This window comes from Trachypithecus francoisi, unplaced genomic scaffold (genome assembly GCF_009764315.1).
Source record: "Trachypithecus francoisi isolate TF-2019V2 unplaced genomic scaffold, Tfra_2.0 Lachesis_group5, whole genome shotgun sequence".
In the NCBI taxonomy this organism is placed as follows: Eukaryota; Metazoa; Chordata; class Mammalia; order Primates; family Cercopithecidae; genus Trachypithecus; species Trachypithecus francoisi.
This window is the reverse complement of record NW_022681470.1, coordinates 88,486,474-88,504,965: the sequence shown is the minus strand read 5'-3', so window position 1 is coordinate 88,504,965 and position 18,492 is coordinate 88,486,474. Positions and strand designations below refer to the sequence as shown.

The 18,492-nt window shown below is 42.0% G+C and overlaps 1 protein-coding gene across 2 annotated transcripts; it reads left to right on the top strand.

The window, feature by feature from the left end:
• Positions 1-3,401: 3,401 nt before the first annotated feature.
• Positions 3,402-18,058, top strand: LOC117074860 (SLAM family member 7). Of its 2 annotated transcripts, XM_033196767.1 has the most exons (7): positions 3,402-3,682; positions 12,032-12,352; positions 13,656-13,928; positions 14,143-14,262; positions 15,184-15,287; positions 16,791-16,853; positions 17,703-17,883. In XM_033196767.1, the coding sequence occupies exons 1-7, from the start codon at positions 3,628-3,630 to the stop codon at positions 17,772-17,774; spliced, it is 1,008 nt and encodes a 335-aa protein (XP_033052658.1). In that variant the 5' UTR covers positions 3,402-3,627; the 3' UTR covers positions 17,775-17,883. The 2 variants fall into 2 exon arrangements, with proteins under 2 accessions (XP_033052658.1, XP_033052659.1); XM_033196768.1 differs by lacking the exon at positions 15,184-15,287 and having other exon boundaries at positions 17,703-18,058.
• The last annotated feature ends 434 nt before the right edge of the window (positions 18,059-18,492 follow it).

Here is an 18,492-nt window from a genome sequence, read left to right as displayed (position 1 = left end):
AAGAGGGAATGATTAACTACCAAATGCTTTTAATTAAATTTTATTTTACAAAGGCAGTTACTTTCTAATTCAACATAGGCTTTACTTTCATTTTCAGTTCTTCTCTAGATGATTTTTTGGTGGGGTACCCCCAGGACTTTTCACTGATCTCATTCCACCCAGTTCAGGCCCCTTTCTATTTCACAATAGTTTCTCTCCATATCTTCCCAGAAATCTTGTCTTGGTCATTTTCAGGAATAAGGAAAGCTGAGACATGAAACAAGAGTAAAATTCTTTGAATGAGAATGAAAGATCTCCAAAATCACTTCTAGGTCAATTTATACAGGATATCTCATCTCCATCTTCATTCTGTTTGCCAAGATTTTCAGGATTCATAATCATGGCACTTTAAAACTACTATTTCTGCCATTGCCATATTTGTACTAGTATGGTGCACAAATGGGTGATACCTCTTAATGGAGACATTACTGGGTTTGAGGTCATCATAATACTCTAGTTGCTGTCTTGGCTGTGATAATAAAATGCTGTGTAATTTTGGGGAAAATACCTCTCTGGTTCTTAATAAAATAAGGTCAATATTAGTAAACAAGTTGTCAACCTGTGACCCAAGTTAGAAAAATGTCTTGTTTGCAATTATGGTCAGACATTATGCTCAGTCTCATATTAGTTCTCATTGTTTGCAGATTCCTTTGGATTTTCTATGTCCACAGTGATATGGTCTGAAAATAACAATTATTTGTCTCTCTTTCTAATACAGTTACATCTTCTTTATTTTTCTTGTCTCATTGCTTTGGCCAAGATACCAGTTAATTAATAAATACTATCAGTGACTAGAGAAATCTTTGTCTTATTCCTGACTTTGATACTATTTCTTCTAAAGGTTCAGCATTAAGTATGATGTTTGCTAAAGTTTACTAAAAAATTTTGAAATTATGAATCCACATTTAATTTTATCAAAGTTTTTACTATGTCTTCTGAGCTGATCATATGTTGTTTTACATTTAATCAATGTGATGGACTATGCTGATAAATTTTGGAAATATTGGCCCATTCTCACATTCATGGGATGAATGCTATTTAGTCATGGTGTGTTTTTATATGCCAATGGCTTTGATTTGCTAGAGTGTCACTTAGGATCTTTGCAACTGTCTTCATAAGTGATGCTGGTGTGTAATTTTCTTTTCCTGTATTTGCAGGATTTGGGTATCAAGACTCCTTTTAGACACATATGCCCTCACTTTTCATGTGCTGTGGATTTCTACAATGTTTCTCACTCACAGAAATTTTCACCTTAGTTTTGAGCAAAGCCATACATTTTAATACATTTGAAAATGTTTTATCTATCATTACTGTGTTTTTCAAGTCCACATGGATTCATTTTGCCACTTGACAGGAAGTCTTTTTTTAAAAGATTTCACCATTATTTCAATCAAGTCAGTGCAGAGAATGGATATAAAAACATGTGATCAGACATGAGAAATTACAGACAAGATGGAGTGAGTGAATTTATCTCCATTCTTGCCACTAATTACAGATTTTAATAAAACCCTGGACATAATGTATAAAACACAAACACAAGAAGATTCTAAATAGTTGAGAGACGAAGTGGTGGCAAGGGACCTCTGGACATGAGGAATGACATGACAATGAGTTACCTGTGTTTTCTTTTTGACCCCTGTGTATTCTAGACTGTGTGCTAGATAAGAATATAATCTAGAAATGTCAATCCCAAGGATTTTCTGTTCTCTCTTGCCAAAAGACTGGAAAGGGGACTGCTGGAATAGAAGCCTTTAAACAATAATCACCATATTCTAGCCAAACACCAGGTGGAAATACGGGACACAGACCCCCACCAGCAAAGGCCAAGTGGAAAACCTATATTTCAACCCCCCACCCCACCCCTTGGCAATAAGGAATCATCCCTCCCCACTCCCCATTCCCCACTGGGGTGACGTCAGAAGAGGCTAAGTAGGAAGACTGAATCTCCACTGCCTCCCTGAAACAATGAGGCACTCCTCCCAATTCTTCCTTTGGGTGGTGTCAGAAAAGGCCAAATGGAGAGTCTGGATTTTTACCACTGCTCAGCAGTAATGTGGTCCCCTACCTTATCATCACGGTGTCAAAATTTACTCATCATAACAAGAACCAGGACAATCTCGACCTGAATGAACAAAAGGCAAGCAACAGACACCAAAACCAAGATGACGCAGATGTTAGAATTATTTTACAAGGATTTTTAAGAAACCATAGTAAAAATGCTTCAACTAGCGATTATGAACACATTGAAAACAAATAAACAAAAAAAACTAGAAAGTCTTTAAAAAAAGAATAGAAGATATAAAGAAGAACCAAAGGGAAATTTTAGAATTGAATAATACGGTGATTGAAATGTAAAACTAATTGAATGAGTTTAATGAGCTTAATAGCAAAATGGAGTCCAGTGGCAGTGGCTCACACCTGCAATCCCAGCACTTGGGGAGGCCAAGGTGGGTGGATCACCTGAGGTCGAGAGTTCAAGACCAGCTTGCCCAACATGGCAAAAGTCTGTAGCCACCAAAATATAAAAATTAGCCAGGTGTGGTGTTGGGTGCCAGTAATCCCAGCTACTCAGGAGGCTGAGGCAGGAGACTCTCTTGACCCCAGCAGGCAGAGGTTGCAGTGACCCGAGATCACACCACTGCACTCCAGCCTGGGAAACACAGCGAGACTCTGTCTCAGAAAAAATGAAAAAATAAAAAAATAAAAAATTTCAAACTGGAGATGAAAAAGTAAAGAATCAGTGTACTTGAAGATAAACAGTAGAAAATGCCCAATCTGAAAGTGTTCAATCTGAAAGTTTCAAGTGTTGAAAGAAAAAGAACTGTCAACCATATTACCTGATATGGTTCTCAATGAATATAGACAATATATTTAGGTGAATCTCAATCTAAACTTCACACCTTACATTAAAACTGGATCATACATTTAAATGTAATACATAAAACTATAAAACATTCAGGAGAAAACCTTTGGGCCCTAGTGGTGGGTAGAAAAATAACTGATAAGTTGAATTTCACCAAAATTAAAATTTTTGCTCTGCAAAAGACCCCTTAAAGAAGATGAAAAGACAGGCTACAGACTAAGAGAAAACACTTGTAAACCACATATCTGACGAATGACTCTTATACCTAGAACATACAAAGAATTGTCAAAACTCAACAGTAAAAAAAGAAAGAAAGAATCTGATTATAAAATGGACAAAAGACATAAATAGACATTTCACCAAGAAGGATGTGGATATATAGGTGGCAAATAAGCACATAAAAAAATGTTCAACATTATTAGGCTTTAGGGAAATGCAAGTTAAAACCACAATGAGGTATCACTGCAACACTTATTACAAGAGCTAAAATATAAAATAGGAATATACCAAATGCTGATGAAGATGGGGAGCAAATGGATCTCTCATAGATTGCTGGTGGCAAAGATTTTACTTTATTCATTCTGAAAATAATTTAGCAATTACTCAATCTCACACGTCTGTGGTGTGACCCCTCCCAGTTCTTTAAATATCAGCTGGGGAAGAGGTCTGAGAAATACTTGAGAGGGAAGTGGGTTCATTTCAGTGGCTGACTTCCAGAGAGCAATATGGCTGGTTCCCCAACATGCTTCATCCTCATCTATATCCTTTGGCAGCTCACAGGTGAGTCCAGCCGGATTCTCTTCCACTCTCCTACTCTCCTGTCTACCACATCCTGAATAGTTCCAGGTTTCTTGTTCCATTCTGGGCCTCTGGCTCAACTCAGGAGGCCCTGTGTTCTCATCTAACATTTGCTTTTCGCCATCCTCTGATCTCTGAATCTCAGGTCAGGAAGAGACTAGAGGGAGGGCAAAAACTGACTCTGAGAACTGACTCCTCTATTGACTGTCCCAGGGATGAAGGAGCTGAAGGAAGTGGTGCTGGGTATCAGAGACCATTTTTCTAATCCAGTTTCTGCCATGAGTTAGATAAGGAATGTTAAAGTTTTCCTGGGCCTCAGAAACTTTATCTTCTAGCCTTCTCTCCTTTTGAGGGCAACTTTAAGAACAAAATGGTACTGTACAGGTATGTATTTATTTACTTATAAATGTATTTATAAGACCGGTTATGCATAACAGTAATATAAATGGAAAGAATCAATTGAATTTTCTTTCCTTACTCAAGCAATCTAATCAGTCTCTGCTTAAAGAACCATCTCATACCATAGGCACTTTATGTTTAAGCCCATGGAGGACAGAGGTTGGTTCTGCACCTGTCATTAGTATTCTAGTCTTTGAAGATTTTTCTATCCTAAGGGCTCTCAAAAAGGATCAGGAGCCCCATAAATGAGAAATATATCTTCTGTCATCAATCTCATGGAGTACTACCATGAGGTCACCCTATGAGGACTTCACATAACTGCTTCATTATGTGTATCTGAGCCTGCTTGAAGTGATCTGCCCAAGACCACGCAGGTGGCTGGTGCTCCCAGTACTTTCCCCTGCATCATCTGGCCTCGCTAAGTGGTCAGCATCAGCAGACTCTTACCAGCTTTGAATTCATCAGAAGTTTGTATTTTTGGGAAGTACCTGGGTCTAACCAGGTGGTTCTGGAATAGGCTCTCACTTTAAAAAAAACACTCCCTGAACGGAAATGATGAGCAAAAATGGAGCTTGAGGGAGATAAGGTGGAGGGGTTGGGGAAAATGGCAGAGATTTTGAAAGCCCCAGGTGTCCATCTGAAACCTGTCGGTGAAAGAGCCAAGTATGGAAAACCTGCCATGCAGGTCCCCCTCTGCCCTGCTCCAGAGGCTGTGGGTAGCCTGTGTAGTGCACCTCCTGAGGCTGAAAGGAGACAGAGATTGTTCTGGAACTTCCGGTCTGCAGGGCAGTGGCACAAGTCCTGGCCCTGGACAAGCGCATCCTGGGTTTGACTTAGTAGATGTATTATTGTGGACAAATTACTCTTCCCCTCTGAGCCTTGCTCTTCTCAGGTGTGTAACAGAGAATGAAATCTAAGTTGCAGAATTATTGTGACATTTTAAATGACATATCAAATGCAAAATAATTATTAAAATAATCACCATTTATTAAGTTACTACATCCAAGGTGTTTTTCATACCACCTCCTCATAAGTCTGTAAGACAGATATCATTATCCCTGTTGTATAGATGAGGAAACTTAGGCTTAACAGAGAGATCATGTTTCTTGGGCAAGATAACACAGCGTTTAAAAGGTAGCCAGAGATTGAGTTTTCAAAGCTAGTGCTCTTTTAATCACAACAAGCCATTGGTCACTGGACCTGGCACCAAAGAGATGCTCACTACATGTGCATTTGAGCTGAATCTTCCTCAGGGAGTACGAGTTGGGGTTTCTTCCCTTGCCAGGTACATAAATCTGAGGTAGAAACTGGAAAGGCCCAAGAAGAGCAGGTTGCTCTGTTTCTGGGATATGGGTGTACCAACAGGGGGTCACCCTGGCTAAACTCAGAGGGTCCAAGGAGCAGCTCTCATGGCCTCAGTATTCTCATCTGAAAAATGGGCACAGTAATCTGCCAATGATTCGATGATATAGTAGTGTTGAGGAGACAATCAATAAAAAGAAAACAAAAAGTGAGTGAGGGGAATTAGGAGAGTGTTGAAAAGAACCAGAATAAACAAGGAAGAGGGGGCAGGTGATGAGTGAGGAGCAAAGTGGTGAGCAACGTAAATGTGAATGTGGTAGTCTAGGGCTAGAGTGATGGGAAAGGTGTGCGGTGAAGTGGGAAATTTTCAAGCCTCTGTCTGTGGCTGCCTTGTGCGGCATTGAATTACACTGCTTTTTCATTCGTTAAGGAGGACTTGAGTAAAGTGCAATAGATTTCAAACTACTTTGGGGTTTTTTGCTTTTGTTTTTTTAATCCATGGTTTCCTTTTATGAAATGAAATGTTACACAGAAAAAAAAAGCAAATAAATGACTCCAATGTATAGAGTTGAACTCTCTCTAACGGAGGCAAGTCCCATGGCCTCCTATCCTATGCTCACCCCTTAAACCTCCTCCTGAGCTCCCAAGAAATACACTGAGGCACTGCCACAGCCTCCAAAGGTGGCAGGGGGCACAGTCTGTAAAATCCTGCCTTAGGAGCCTTGGCTGTTAATCCTGGCCTTCCACTGGTTTGGGAAACATCACCATAATCTTCTGAATATCAGCCTTCTCATCTGTGAAATGAGATCAGACTAAGTAATCCCTGATACTCCTCCCAGCTCTGAGATGCTCTGGTCCATGGTTTTCATGAGGAGAGTGCCACAACACACTGGTGCATTTGGACAGAGGCACCAAGTGTTCAGAGAAGTGCTTGGGGACGGGGCTGGCAAGCAGGAGGTAGGCTTTTCCACTCTCCCCTCCCCCCAAGTCTTCCTGCTATATCACCATCTCTTGGTACTGGCTGCACTGATAATGTATCTTCCTCATAATCGGGCTCCTTCCCTCCACTCAACTCGTGAGACTCTAGGGGACAGGACAGGGGAGGAGATGACAACCAAGAGGAAAGGGAGGTGGCAATGGGCAGGACCTGTTATCCCTTTCTGTTACAGAGGACATCTTACAGCTGACTCCCCCTGATGCAAAGACATCTGAGTCTTGGCTGGGGCAAAAGACAAAGGGTCTTCTGCCCCAGCTCCCTCCACCTCCAAAGGCAGGCGGGGGATGTAGTGGGGAATGCTCATGGCCATCTTAACTTTCTGGCTCACTTTGCTGAGAACCCATCCAAAGGTGTTTTGGGATATCTCTGTTTCTCATTTTTACCTATCTGTGCAGAAATAAAACCAAAAGATGGGAAGTCTTCTCAAGGCCTCACTCTTACGCTCCCATTTCCCAACCTTGTCACCTGCCTCCCATCTTGTTGTTAGGCTACTCTGTACTTCTCAAAATGCTTTCAAATCCATATTCACAATTCATCTTCCCCAAATGCCTGGAAACTAAATGTTGTTATTTATTTCCCGTATGAGGGTTCAGAAACCAAAACTTGAAGTGGTACATGTTGAAGCAGTAGTGAAAACCACACAGACCTCTGAGGCAGAGGAACTAACTCCTCTTCCCTTTTCCAGCGTTTCTTCAGTGGGGCTTTAGGAAAGTCACTCCACTTCTCAAAACTCCAGTATCCTAATTTATAAAGCAGGGCTTAAGCTCTATCTCACGGGGCTGTTCTAAGGATCAGGAGAGAGGATGCCCACTGATCTAGCATACAAACCACAGCGTGACACCAGGCATTTGCTGCTGAAATTATGATTACTGAAGCACAGGAATGGACCCAAGGTCCTGACTCCCAGTTAGGCCAGAGCCCTTTCTCCCTCTGCCACATGCTAGAGGAGGAGAAGCCACCTCTACCCCTTCTCTGGGCAGGACTTGGTGACCCCATCATTGAGTGATCTGGCCTCTAATCCTGTGGACCAATCATTGGCTAATCCACAGCAAAATGATATATCCAACAACCACCCAGGGAGGATATTTCTTTCTGGAGAATTTAAAGTGTTAATGAAGTGAAATTGGTGATAAATTTTCAGGGGATGTGTGTGAGGAGGAGTTGGAGGCTTCCTCAGGGAAGAGCTTTAAACTAGAATTTACGGGGTTTGAATAAGATTTAGATGAACAGAAAGGAGGATAAAGCACAAACAAGAGTGTGAGGTAGAAAGTGAGCTGAGGATCAGAGGAGGGAGGAGGCTGGGATGCTTGTGTGGTGGCCACATGTGAGTGGTAGTCCCAGTTGCATATCTTTCCACAACAATACATTGTCATCCTGGCCTTATACAATCAACCCATGTCATGTGACACTCCTGAACTAATTACCGTACAGGAGAAGGGCTACCACCTGAACTGAGTAACCCAAACCATTTGGCTTCTACGGAATGAGGAAGGGGTAAAACTGATGTAAAAGAGGCAGGTTACAACCTTATGACTGTCTTGCTCCCCAGTTATACCCTCGGCTCCTAAACAATGGGAACTAAATAAATTCTTGTTAAAAGAAGGAATGACTGAATCTGACAAGTGTGACCTGCTTAGATATGGCAAAACTCCATAGGGTTACACACTGCAGGTGCAAAACCATCACAGAAAGAAGAGCTTCAATTCAGCCTTGGACATCTGAAAAAAGAAGTGTCTTGTTTCTGGATCCCTTTTCATAGTCAACTGATAAGTAGAAGCAAAACTGGTTAGGACTCTCCAACTCTGCCCCTGTCCTCTGAACCCACATTCCGAGAATGGCATGGAGCTACTGTTTTCTTTCATTACTCCTTGTCTCACCCTGAAGATACATTTAAGACAGAACAATACACTCCATCTATAGGCTCATGTTGGTAATTTGCCCTGCGTCACTCTCTAATTTTATTCTAACAAGAAACAATTAATTTGGCGACATTTTCTTATATCCCACACAAGTCATGTCCCTTGGCATTTACCGTGAGAATACAGCACTATGTGTGTGGAAGGGTGAAAAGAGTAATTGCACACATGCTAGCAACTAAAGCCACGTGCTTGTAGTTTTGGCACTTCTTCACCTTAAATATTGCTCCAGAATGAAATGTGAAAATGAAATTACTTGAAGGTTGCCCTAAGTGTAGAAATTGCATCCATTTGGGGCCAAGTGATACCCAATCTTTATTTGACTTCAAAATATTCACCCCTTTCATCTCCGCTGTTGAAGTAGAAGAACAAATACATTCACTGATCAAAATTTCAGAATAAAATTGATTTTGTCTGTAACATTTCCTGGCACTATTTGACTTGACACTCCTAAAGATGAACAGAGAGAGCAGTCGAAAAACCATCTCGGCCTTAATATTGAAGAAGCAGAGAGAATAGTTTTTTTAAAAAATCAGATTACTTAATGGGATGATTTGATAAAAGCTTGAGTAATCCAAAGTATATAGGTACCGACTGATACATTATAAGGGGGGAAATGTTTGAAAATAGAAATCAGCTCCTAAAAGATACTGATTCCTCTTCTTACCCATGAAGAGGAATCAGTACTTTTGGAGATAAATTTAGCAAAACATTGGCAGAGACTTCAGATCTGTAAGCAATGGAGTGGGTCACCCTTTGGTAGCATCAGATTTCCTCCCCCTGGGGCACTGGTAGAGTAGTTTATGCTTGAGGGAAGGTCACCAAAGGACAAGAAGGGAAATTATGGTTCAATGGCACCCAAGGGCTTTGAATTTGACACTAGAGCCCCTTAGGGGGACGGAGAAGGGGAGTAAGGGAGAAGGCTAGAGCTGGTACAAATGCCAGGTGGCCTTCAAATTGAGCCACAGTGAAAAGAGTACAGGTCCCAGAGCTGGAGAGACATTGGGTTAAATTCTCAAATCATCACCTGCTAGCTTTGTGCCCTTGGGTAAGTTACTTAGCTGTTGTTGTTTGTTGTTGTTGCTTGAATCTCAGTTTTCTCATGAAGTCAGGAGTTAGCAATTTTTTTCTGAAAAGGGCCAGAGAATAAATATTTTAGGCTTTGCAGACAATAAATCATGGTCACAATTATTTAACTTAGTCTTTGTAGTGAAAAAGGATCCATAGACAATATGTAAATGAAAGAGTATGGCTGTGTTCCAGTACAACTGTATTTACAAAAACAGGCAGTGGACCAGATTTAGCCTGTGGGTTATAGGTTGCTGATCCTTGTGTAAAAAGGTCAAAATGCCTAATTTGCATGATTGTTTTGAGTGTTAGGCATGCTCCTTACAATAAACGTTTGGCGCAGAATAAACATCTAATATATGACAACTCTTATTATTTGGAAACCCTTGCCAAGATATTTGATTTTAACAGGGACCAAAAAAATGTCTCTAATGAAACAATTTTTGATATCTGGATATGTCCGTATAGGAATTTGTCTTTTTACTAGAAAAGACATGAGTTACATTAGTACTGGAGTAGAAGAAAACATTGTGTCTAAGAGAGCAGGCTGTGAAATGAAACAGAGCCTGGATGCTTGGTCAGTCTCACAGGGCCAATTAGACACAGGAGACACTGTATGTAAGGCTCACAATAGTTTTAATTTTAATTTCTTTTAAAATCAGAAGAGAAATGAATACAGCAATAACAATAACAATGAATATATAATGAATCCAGCCTGGATCACATTCATTTTATACCAACACAGTCATGAGATATGATTTTTAACATTTCTTATGGAAGAAGGACCAACAAGGTCAAAAGTACATAGAAACCACAAAAGTCACTATGTAGTCTTGCAATAGCATCGTTAGAACTGTCAGGATCCTATAGCTTGGCTGTTTTGTTGGCTTTGCTTCTTTCATTTGTGCTTTTCATGGCTGAATTAATAAAAATTCCATTTAAAAATTTCAACCTGACACTTTATGTTAAGAGGCAGAAGGGGAAATAATTTTGGGTTTTGTACTTTTAAGGAGAACACCTTTGTTGACAGCTGATGTGAGACCTAAGTTCTTGTCTACTTAGTTTAAGAGAATTTATATGAGAGACACACAGCAAAGGAAATGCAGCATACAGTAATTGATCGCAAAAGAAAAAGAATATTTTGACAGTTAAGTGCAGAAAAGACAGTACATCCTGAGAGAGGGAAAATTCAGGGCGGGCTGCTTGTAAGGATGAGACAGCAAAGACTGGCACTGGGGAGACTCCCTTTATGGGAGTCTTACATGATTCTTCATAAAAGGGTGGAAAGAAGTGTTATTAGTAACCATGTTCTTGGTGGTCCTCTGGGTGGACATGCACGGTAGCTATACATACTTCTTCATAAACCTCATATCTCATTAGCATCTTAAATCTCCACCCATGGGTGTGTTTTTTACTATTATAATGAGCAACGGGTCAGTTTGAGGACAAGTAAAATCAAAATCCACATGCTCTGTGCAGAGGAAGTCCTCACCGAAGACAGTTTTGCTTGAATGAGCTCAATTACAATGTGAATGCTGAGGCTTATTGTATTGACTGTAGGGTCACCAGAGTTACTGCCTCGCACACTGTTACTTCCTTGACTACCTACCCTACCTCACCTTTAAGGGTTTAGTCTTAGTTTTCATATTTCTATCAGCCTTGAATAAGTTCTTTTCATTTCTGCTATTTAGTTTTCTCATCTATAAAATATGCCCTTCAAGGTCTCGACCCTGTGGGTTTTGGTGTGTACTCTGCCTCTTACTATGTGGCTTGAGTAAGTCATTTACCCACACTGTGCCTCACATTCCTGTTCTGTAAGATACAGATATAAAGAATGTTTCCTTAAAAAGTTGTTTTAAGAGTTAAACAAGGCTGGGTGTGGTGGCTCATGCCTGCAATCCAGCACTTTGGGAGGCCGAGGCAGGCAAATCACTTGAGGTCAGGAGTTCATGACCAGCCTGGCCAACACGGTGAAACCTCGTCTCTACTAAAAATACAAAAATTAGCCAGGTCTGATGGTACACACCTGGAGTCCCAGCTACTCAGGAGGCTGAGGCAAGATCATCACTTGAACCCAGGAGGCGGAGGTTGTAGTGAGCTGAGATCATGCCACTACACTCCAGCCTGGGCAACAGAGTGAGACTCTGTCTCAAAAAAAAAAAAGCGTTAATCACGATTATAATTTGTGCTTTTAAACTGCTAGTCCCAAACTAAATTCTCTCACTGCTCTGTGCTATTCCCAGAGGCTGTCTCTCAAATTTAATAGGTAAGAAAAAGATGACTTACTCCCCACACCTGTTTACTAGCAGTGCTCAGCTGGCCACTTGTGGAAGTTTCTTCAGCAGACATTCTTAACTGTTTTTCACCTACAACCACATAACCAGTGATGACTTTTTATAAGTCATACTTTCTGGGAGTGAACTAAGATTGTTGTGATACATAAATTTCTAATATCAATGCTTCCATATGAGCACTTACATAACAGGGTAACATGTGAGGGACCTTCATATAAGGTTCCAAAGGCTTTTCCAGGAGCTGGCTGTGTCGGACTGAGTGGGTTTCTCAGATCTCTCCAGGACCTAAAGGGGATGAGTAACTGGTGACAAGGACAGGGAATCAGGCTTATTTTATGGTTCTCTGTGTTTATAGGGTCAACAGCCTCTGGATCCGTGAAAGAGCTGGTCGGTTCCATTGATGGGGCCGTGACTTTCCCCCTGAAGTCCGAAGTAAAGCAAGTTGACTCTATTGTCTGGACCTTCAACACAACCCCTCTTGTCACCATACAGCCAGAAGGGGGCCCTATGATAGTGACCCAAAATCGTAATAAGGAGAGAGTAGACTTCCCAGATGGAGGCTACTCCCTGAAGCTCAGCAAACTGAAGAAGAATGACTCAGGGATCTACAATGTGGAGATATACAGTTCATCCCTCCAGGATCCCTTCACCCGGAAGTATGTGCTGCGTGTCTACGGTGAGCAGAATCAGTTCCAATGGTGGATGGCTGCCTTGGTGAGGTGGTGAGCTCCTTGACATGAGAGATGTTTATGCAGAGGCTGGATAAACACTTGGCAAGAATGTGGGAGAAGGGACTTCTGCATGAATGAAATAGATGTAACTGACCCCTGAGGTCCCTGCCTACTCAGAGATGCTATAAGAAGCAGCGTGGTACAGTGAATGGCTGATATGTGCAGTGGCCATAGCATAGATCAAGACCAAATGCTGGCTTCTTAATTTAGTCACATGACCTTAGCCAAGTTATTTAATTTCTTCAAGTCTTAGTTTCCATATCTGTAGTGGGGAGGAAAGCAATGCCTACCTTAGGAAGATTTTTGGGCAAAGTATAGATCACACCTCTTTCTCTACAGATTACAACCAATTGATAAATAGATGCAAGAAGGAGGGGATAAAAATATCAGCATTATTTCTGGTACATCTAGACAGGAGATATGCTTCTTTTTAATTCTGGACCTTGGCACTCATCCAAGGAAGTTAAAATTACTATGACTCAAACATGTACAAGAAGAATAGCTGCCTCACTCATTGAACCACAATATCAGGGACATTAGGAGATGGGCCTCCAGACTTGCTTGTAGGAGGTAGGCACTGCACCTGATCCAGGTGTGTCTTTCATATAGACATGGTTGAAGGGAACGAAGATATGTATTCTGTGGGCTAACTAGTCAGGGGAGGAAGGAAAAGGGCAAACCACATTTGAACTGCAATCTTTAATGTCTCAAACCCATGAGTAGAGAAAGGTAAACGATGAATGTCAGACTCTTACCATCTCACCAATGAACCAATTACTCATTCTCTGAGGCAGGGGAGTGAGCACAGGGTAGAGAAGGGGGCCAGAAGGGCTACTCCAATACAATTTTCTCCTAGAGAGTAAAGTAAACTCTCCTAGAGAGTAAAGGGAAGCCTGAGGACAGAGACTAGAGAACCTCTAAAACAGATAATATTAGCAGACATCTAACAAGTGTCTAGCACAGTGCTTGCCATGTGGCTATGCTTAATAAATGGCGGTTATATTCCTATTGCATTATTATTTCTATTATTTCTATTGTTGTTATTGTTGTTGTTATTATATAGCTGTGGTAAAACAGACCTAGATAGTTCTCTTTTCTAGATAAGAATGAGGATTCTGCTCTGAATTACTGCTTTCTCTCCAGTCGGAGCTCCCAGGGAGATTCAGGTCCAAGGTATCCAAGGTTAACTTAGAGAATGGAGGGCTATAGGCAGAATTTCCACCTCTGGTTGTCCTTCCTCTTTCACAGAGCACTTGTCAAAGCCTAAAGTCACCATGGGTCTACAGAGCAATAAGAATGGCACCTGTGTGACCAATCTGACATGCTGCATGGAACATGGGGAAGAGGATGTGATTTATACCTGGAAGGCGCTGGGGCGAGCAGTCAATGAGTCCCATAATGGGTCCATCCTACCCATCTCCTGGAGATGGGGAGAAAGTGATATGACTTTCATCTGCATTGCCAGGAACCCTGTCAGCAGCAACTTCTCAAGCCCCATCCTTGCCAGGAAGCTCTGTGAAGGTGACTGCCTCTCCCCCCTCCACAGGAGCCTCTGCCCAGGACCTACACCTTCTTCAGCTCCTAGCCCCCATGGGAACAGGCACTGTATGGAAACTGGAAGCCACTGGGTGGTCACCAGGCTGGGAGGAAGGTGGCAGGTGCTCCAAGACCTGGGTCGTTTTCCTGAACTGACTTTTCTCCCTTCCCTGTGCCTCCAACCGTTCTCTCTTTGAAGGTGCTGCTGATGACTCAGATTCCTCCATGGTCCTCCTGTGTCTCCTGTTGGTGCCCCTCCTGCTCAGTCTCTTTGTACTGGGGCTATTTCTTTGGTTTCTGAAGAGAGAGACACAAGAAGGTAGAGCATGTACTATTTTTGTCCTCACCCACATTCATGCTTTTCTCCTTCATTGATTCAACAAGCACATATAGAGCTGTGTGCCAGACTTGGCATGAGGTGTTGAAGATGCAGAGATGAAGAAGCCACAGTCTCTGCCCTCAGGAAGCACACAGTCAGCCTGTACTCCTTAGTTCTGGAGTAGAGAAAGTGCTGGAGGTCTTTCCTGAGGACACAGTTCTCTCAGTTCCCTTTCCAGGACCTGTTTCTCTCCTTCTCCCAGAGGGACATACTGATGTGGCTCTTGTGTTGATACAGGCCCCACATTGCTGACTCTGCACCCCTGACCTGGGAGGTAATGGCCTCCAACTCTGAGGTCCCCACAGACCAGCATCCTCTAGTCAATCTTTCCTATCCCTATCAGAGCCCACAAACCACTCCCACCCTTTCCACAGGATCAACCCAAGACCTAGCTTTACTGCCCACTAGACACATGGCTCCTTGGGAATCCTTTCCCTGTCTCTCTCCAGTTGCACCCCATCCTGTGTTCCTAAACCCTGCTGATTGGTCTTCTGAGTTCCCACTGTCCATGCGGGTGATGGGGAGGGACATAACATCAGTTGGGTATGACTTGCAGACTTTGAAATCTCCCTTCCCTCCTGGAAGCCCCTCTGAAAGTGTCTTTGACTTTCTCTACTTCCCACTTTAACCACCTTGATGGAGAGATCAGGAAGTGAAATGATGAGAGTGGCCAATTCATCCTGTTTTGTTTAGATTTTCCCAGTTTTAACACTGAAAGTCCTATATCGTGAAAACCCTTCCGTTACAAGGAAACTGGGATGGTTGGTCACCCTAAGTGGGTCATCCAGGAGAAATAGTGGGCCAGTGGAAGTGGTGAGTGGTCGGAGAGGTGTCTTTGATTCTCTCCCAACTTGTTTTTAGGGTCCATTGAAGAGAAGAAGAGAGCGGACATTTGTCAGGAAACTCCTAACATATGCCCCTATTCTGGAGAGAACACAGAGTACGACACAATTCCTTCCACTAATGTGAGTCCCTTCTAATCTTTCCTGGGGACTGATCCTCTCTCTGAGGCTCTCCTTGTGAGGTTTTTCCATGGATTTGGGCAACATGGGAATGAAGAGGGGAGTGAGGATATATAGCCTTAAAACTCAATGCACCTGTGCCTCCTCCAAGTCTTCATGGATTCTCTTCTGTGCAGAAGAAGCTGGTGGTCTCTGGAGCACCTGGTTCTGACTTGTAATGCTCATGCTGTGGTCTATGAAATCACCTGCTCCCTTCCACAGTTCATAACGGCCACACAAAAGGCCAGATTCCTTTTGCATAAGGGAGTGGGTAGAAGAGTGTGACTTTGACAGGATGTTTGAATCGTGGTATCAGAAGACTTCTCTAGAGATGCCTCTTCTTCTGAGATGACTCAAGGAGCCATCAGAAGGATCAGGGAATCTGTGGTGACTCTGGGCCCTGAATCAAGGCATTGTAGGTGTAGGTCACTGAGTGAAGCGAAAGAACACAAATGCAATTCAAAGAAAAGTCTCCAAAAAGAAAATCATAATAATGAAGTTTAAAGAAACTCAAATAACAAAAGACAATTTGGAGAAATGAAATAAGTAGACAACTTCAAAAGGCTCCTCAGGGCCAATTAGTGAAGCCCAGGCTGGGCTAGCTCTTTAGAGGTCATAGAGCCCTTTACCACAACGGCCTGTTTAGTGAAGAAATAAAAATACTTTGAAGCCTCAAAACCCCAGTTTTACTCAGAACTTTAGTGTCTCTCAATCAGGTTGCATCTTCCTCATTTACCTACAACATTTACTTACGTTTACCCTCTACAAAGAGGAGTCATTACCAAAGTCATTAGTATTGTGAGACTGCTTTCCTTTCTCACAAAAGAGGCTGCTTTATGCTCCATTTAACTGGTTTAAGTCAAAATTTATCACTTTATCACTATGTTCTTTCTTCCCCTGCTTAAGATATATCCCCAGAGGGCTGCAGGGCTGCTCATGATGTTCAGGAACAGGCTTAGCCAACCCAGGATATTTGCCTCTGATTGGGAAGGAGTTTTGGTTATTGTTGTTCTTGTTTTGTTTTATTTTGTTCCATAAGTCATCCTTACTGATTTTCTCCAAGGGCCCTTTGACCGTTGGGGAAGTTTATTTGCAACATTAGCAATACTATTTCAAATTATCCTTTAATCTTTTTAGGAGACTTATAGCTAATGATATATATATATGTGTGTGTGTGTATGTGTATATATATATATCTTATGTATTTTTGAAATTCATGTAAACACAATACAGTTTAAAAATAATGTAATGGCTTCCTGAAAAAAGTTATCAAAAATTATTACAATAGCAGTCACCAACAAGAGAACTTCCTACTGCCCTTCTCTGTTCCAGAACCCTCCTTTTCCTCTCACCATCTCCTCCCATCTCTGCTTTCCTCTCTCTGGATTCTGAATGTCTCTCTGGTCTTGTCTATGTGATTCAGGATGTGGGTGATTATTTATTTTGTTTGTTGTTTGTTTTTAATAGAGAACCATCCCAATGGAAGACGCAGCAAATACACTTTATTCCACTGTGGAAATACCAAAAAAGGTAAGAAGCTTTGAGCTGAATTTCATCTTAATGGTTCCATTTCTTTTCCTGCTTCATGTTTAGGTCAAAATTTCTTGGACCCAGGGATCTCATATTCTCTGGAAATAAAAAGTCCCCTAGTAGTTCCCCATTCCCTTTGCTTAGGGTTATATGAGAACATGGGGGATGGAAGAGAATTGTGTTTTAGGCATCAAATTGGGTAATCTGGAACAAATAGAGTAGGAAAGAGGTTCTAGATAGAAATAACAGAGAAAATCAAAAGGCTTCTGACTGAAGTTACAGACAAGGAAAAAGACCATGGCTTAGGTTGTGCAAGGAATAAAGAGAGGAATAACTGGGGAGGAGACTCCAGCTTGCTCCTGAGACACCAGGAAACTGTAGGAGGGAGAGATTTCTACTTTTCTCCCATAGTCCAACTATGTTACATCTGGTTTGCATCCTCCCCTCAGTTAAACTACTAATGCAGTAGCTTTAATGCTTATTCCTTCACAGGGTACGGTTGGCAGCAGTAGTGGTACCTTTCTGTCTCCTTTTTCTTCCTCTCCCAAACAGATCTAAAAAGATAAGGATCATTAAAGCAGTTTGCTTAGTTATAGAAAAGGTTGGTTTAGTGAATTATTACAAGGAAAGTTCAGTTCGTTAAGCATTCAGCAAGATAAATATAGGTTAAACTTAAAAAATAGTTTCTCTAAGCTAGGGGTGGTTAAGATTAAACAGTGGGAGCCAGCATGGCAGCCAAATTGGGTTGGGTAACCTTGGAAATAAAGTTTCCTGGATGTCAAGGCCTCCATGGAAGATCCAGAGCCCTGCTCAACTCCCTCACTCTGCTTTCTTTTTGTCTGTCTTCAGATGGAAAATCCCCACTCACTGCTCACGATGCCAGACACACCAAGGCTATTTGCCTACGAGAATGTTATCTAGATAGCAGTGCACTCCTCTAAGTCTCTGCTCAAAAAAAAGCAATTCTCGGCCCAAAGAAGACAATCAAAAGAATTCACTGATTTGACTAGACACATAAAGGAAGATTGAAGAACATTGACTTTTTTCCAGGATAAACTATCATTGACGTTCCTTTAGATTTAAGAGTTCATAATTCCATCCACTGCTGAGAAATCTCCTCAAACCCAGAAGGTTTAACTACCCCATCCCAAAAATGGGATTGTGAATGTCAGCACCCCACAAGAAAAGTGCTTAGAAGTGTTCCTATAAAAATGTAAACGCGGCCGGGCGCGGTGGCTCACGCCTGTAATCCCAGCACTTTGGGAGGCCGAGGCAGGTGGATCATGAAGTTAGGAGATCAAGACCATCCTGGCTAACACGGTGAAACCCCGTCTCTACTAAAAAACTACAAAAAGTTAGTTGGGTGTGATGGCGGGAGCCGGTAGTCCCAGCTGCTCAGGAGGCTGAGGCAGGAGAATGTCGTGAACCTGGGTGGCGGAGCTTGCAGTGAGCAGAGATCGCCCCACTGCACTCCAGCCTGGGTGACAGAGTGAGACTCCGTCTCACAAAAAAAAAAAAAAAAAAAAAAGTAAATGCAAGGTCACACATATTAATGACAACCTGTTGTATTAATGATGGCTCCAGGTCAGGGTCTGAAGTTTCATTCCATCCCAGGGCTTGGACGTCAGGATTATACCAA

Coding starts and splice junctions, on each gene's coding strand:
- LOC117074860 (XM_033196767.1), top strand. CDS start 3,628: ATGGCTGGTTCCCCAACATGCTTCATCCTCATCTATATCCTTTGGCAG. Junction 3,683..12,031: donor TATCCTTTGGCAGCTCACAG/GTGAGTCCAGCC, acceptor CTGTGTTTATAG/GGTCAACAGCCTCTGGATCC. Junction 14,263..15,183: donor GAAGAGAGAGACACAAGAAG/GTAGAGCATGTA, acceptor ACTTGTTTTTAG/GGTCCATTGAAGAGAAGAAG.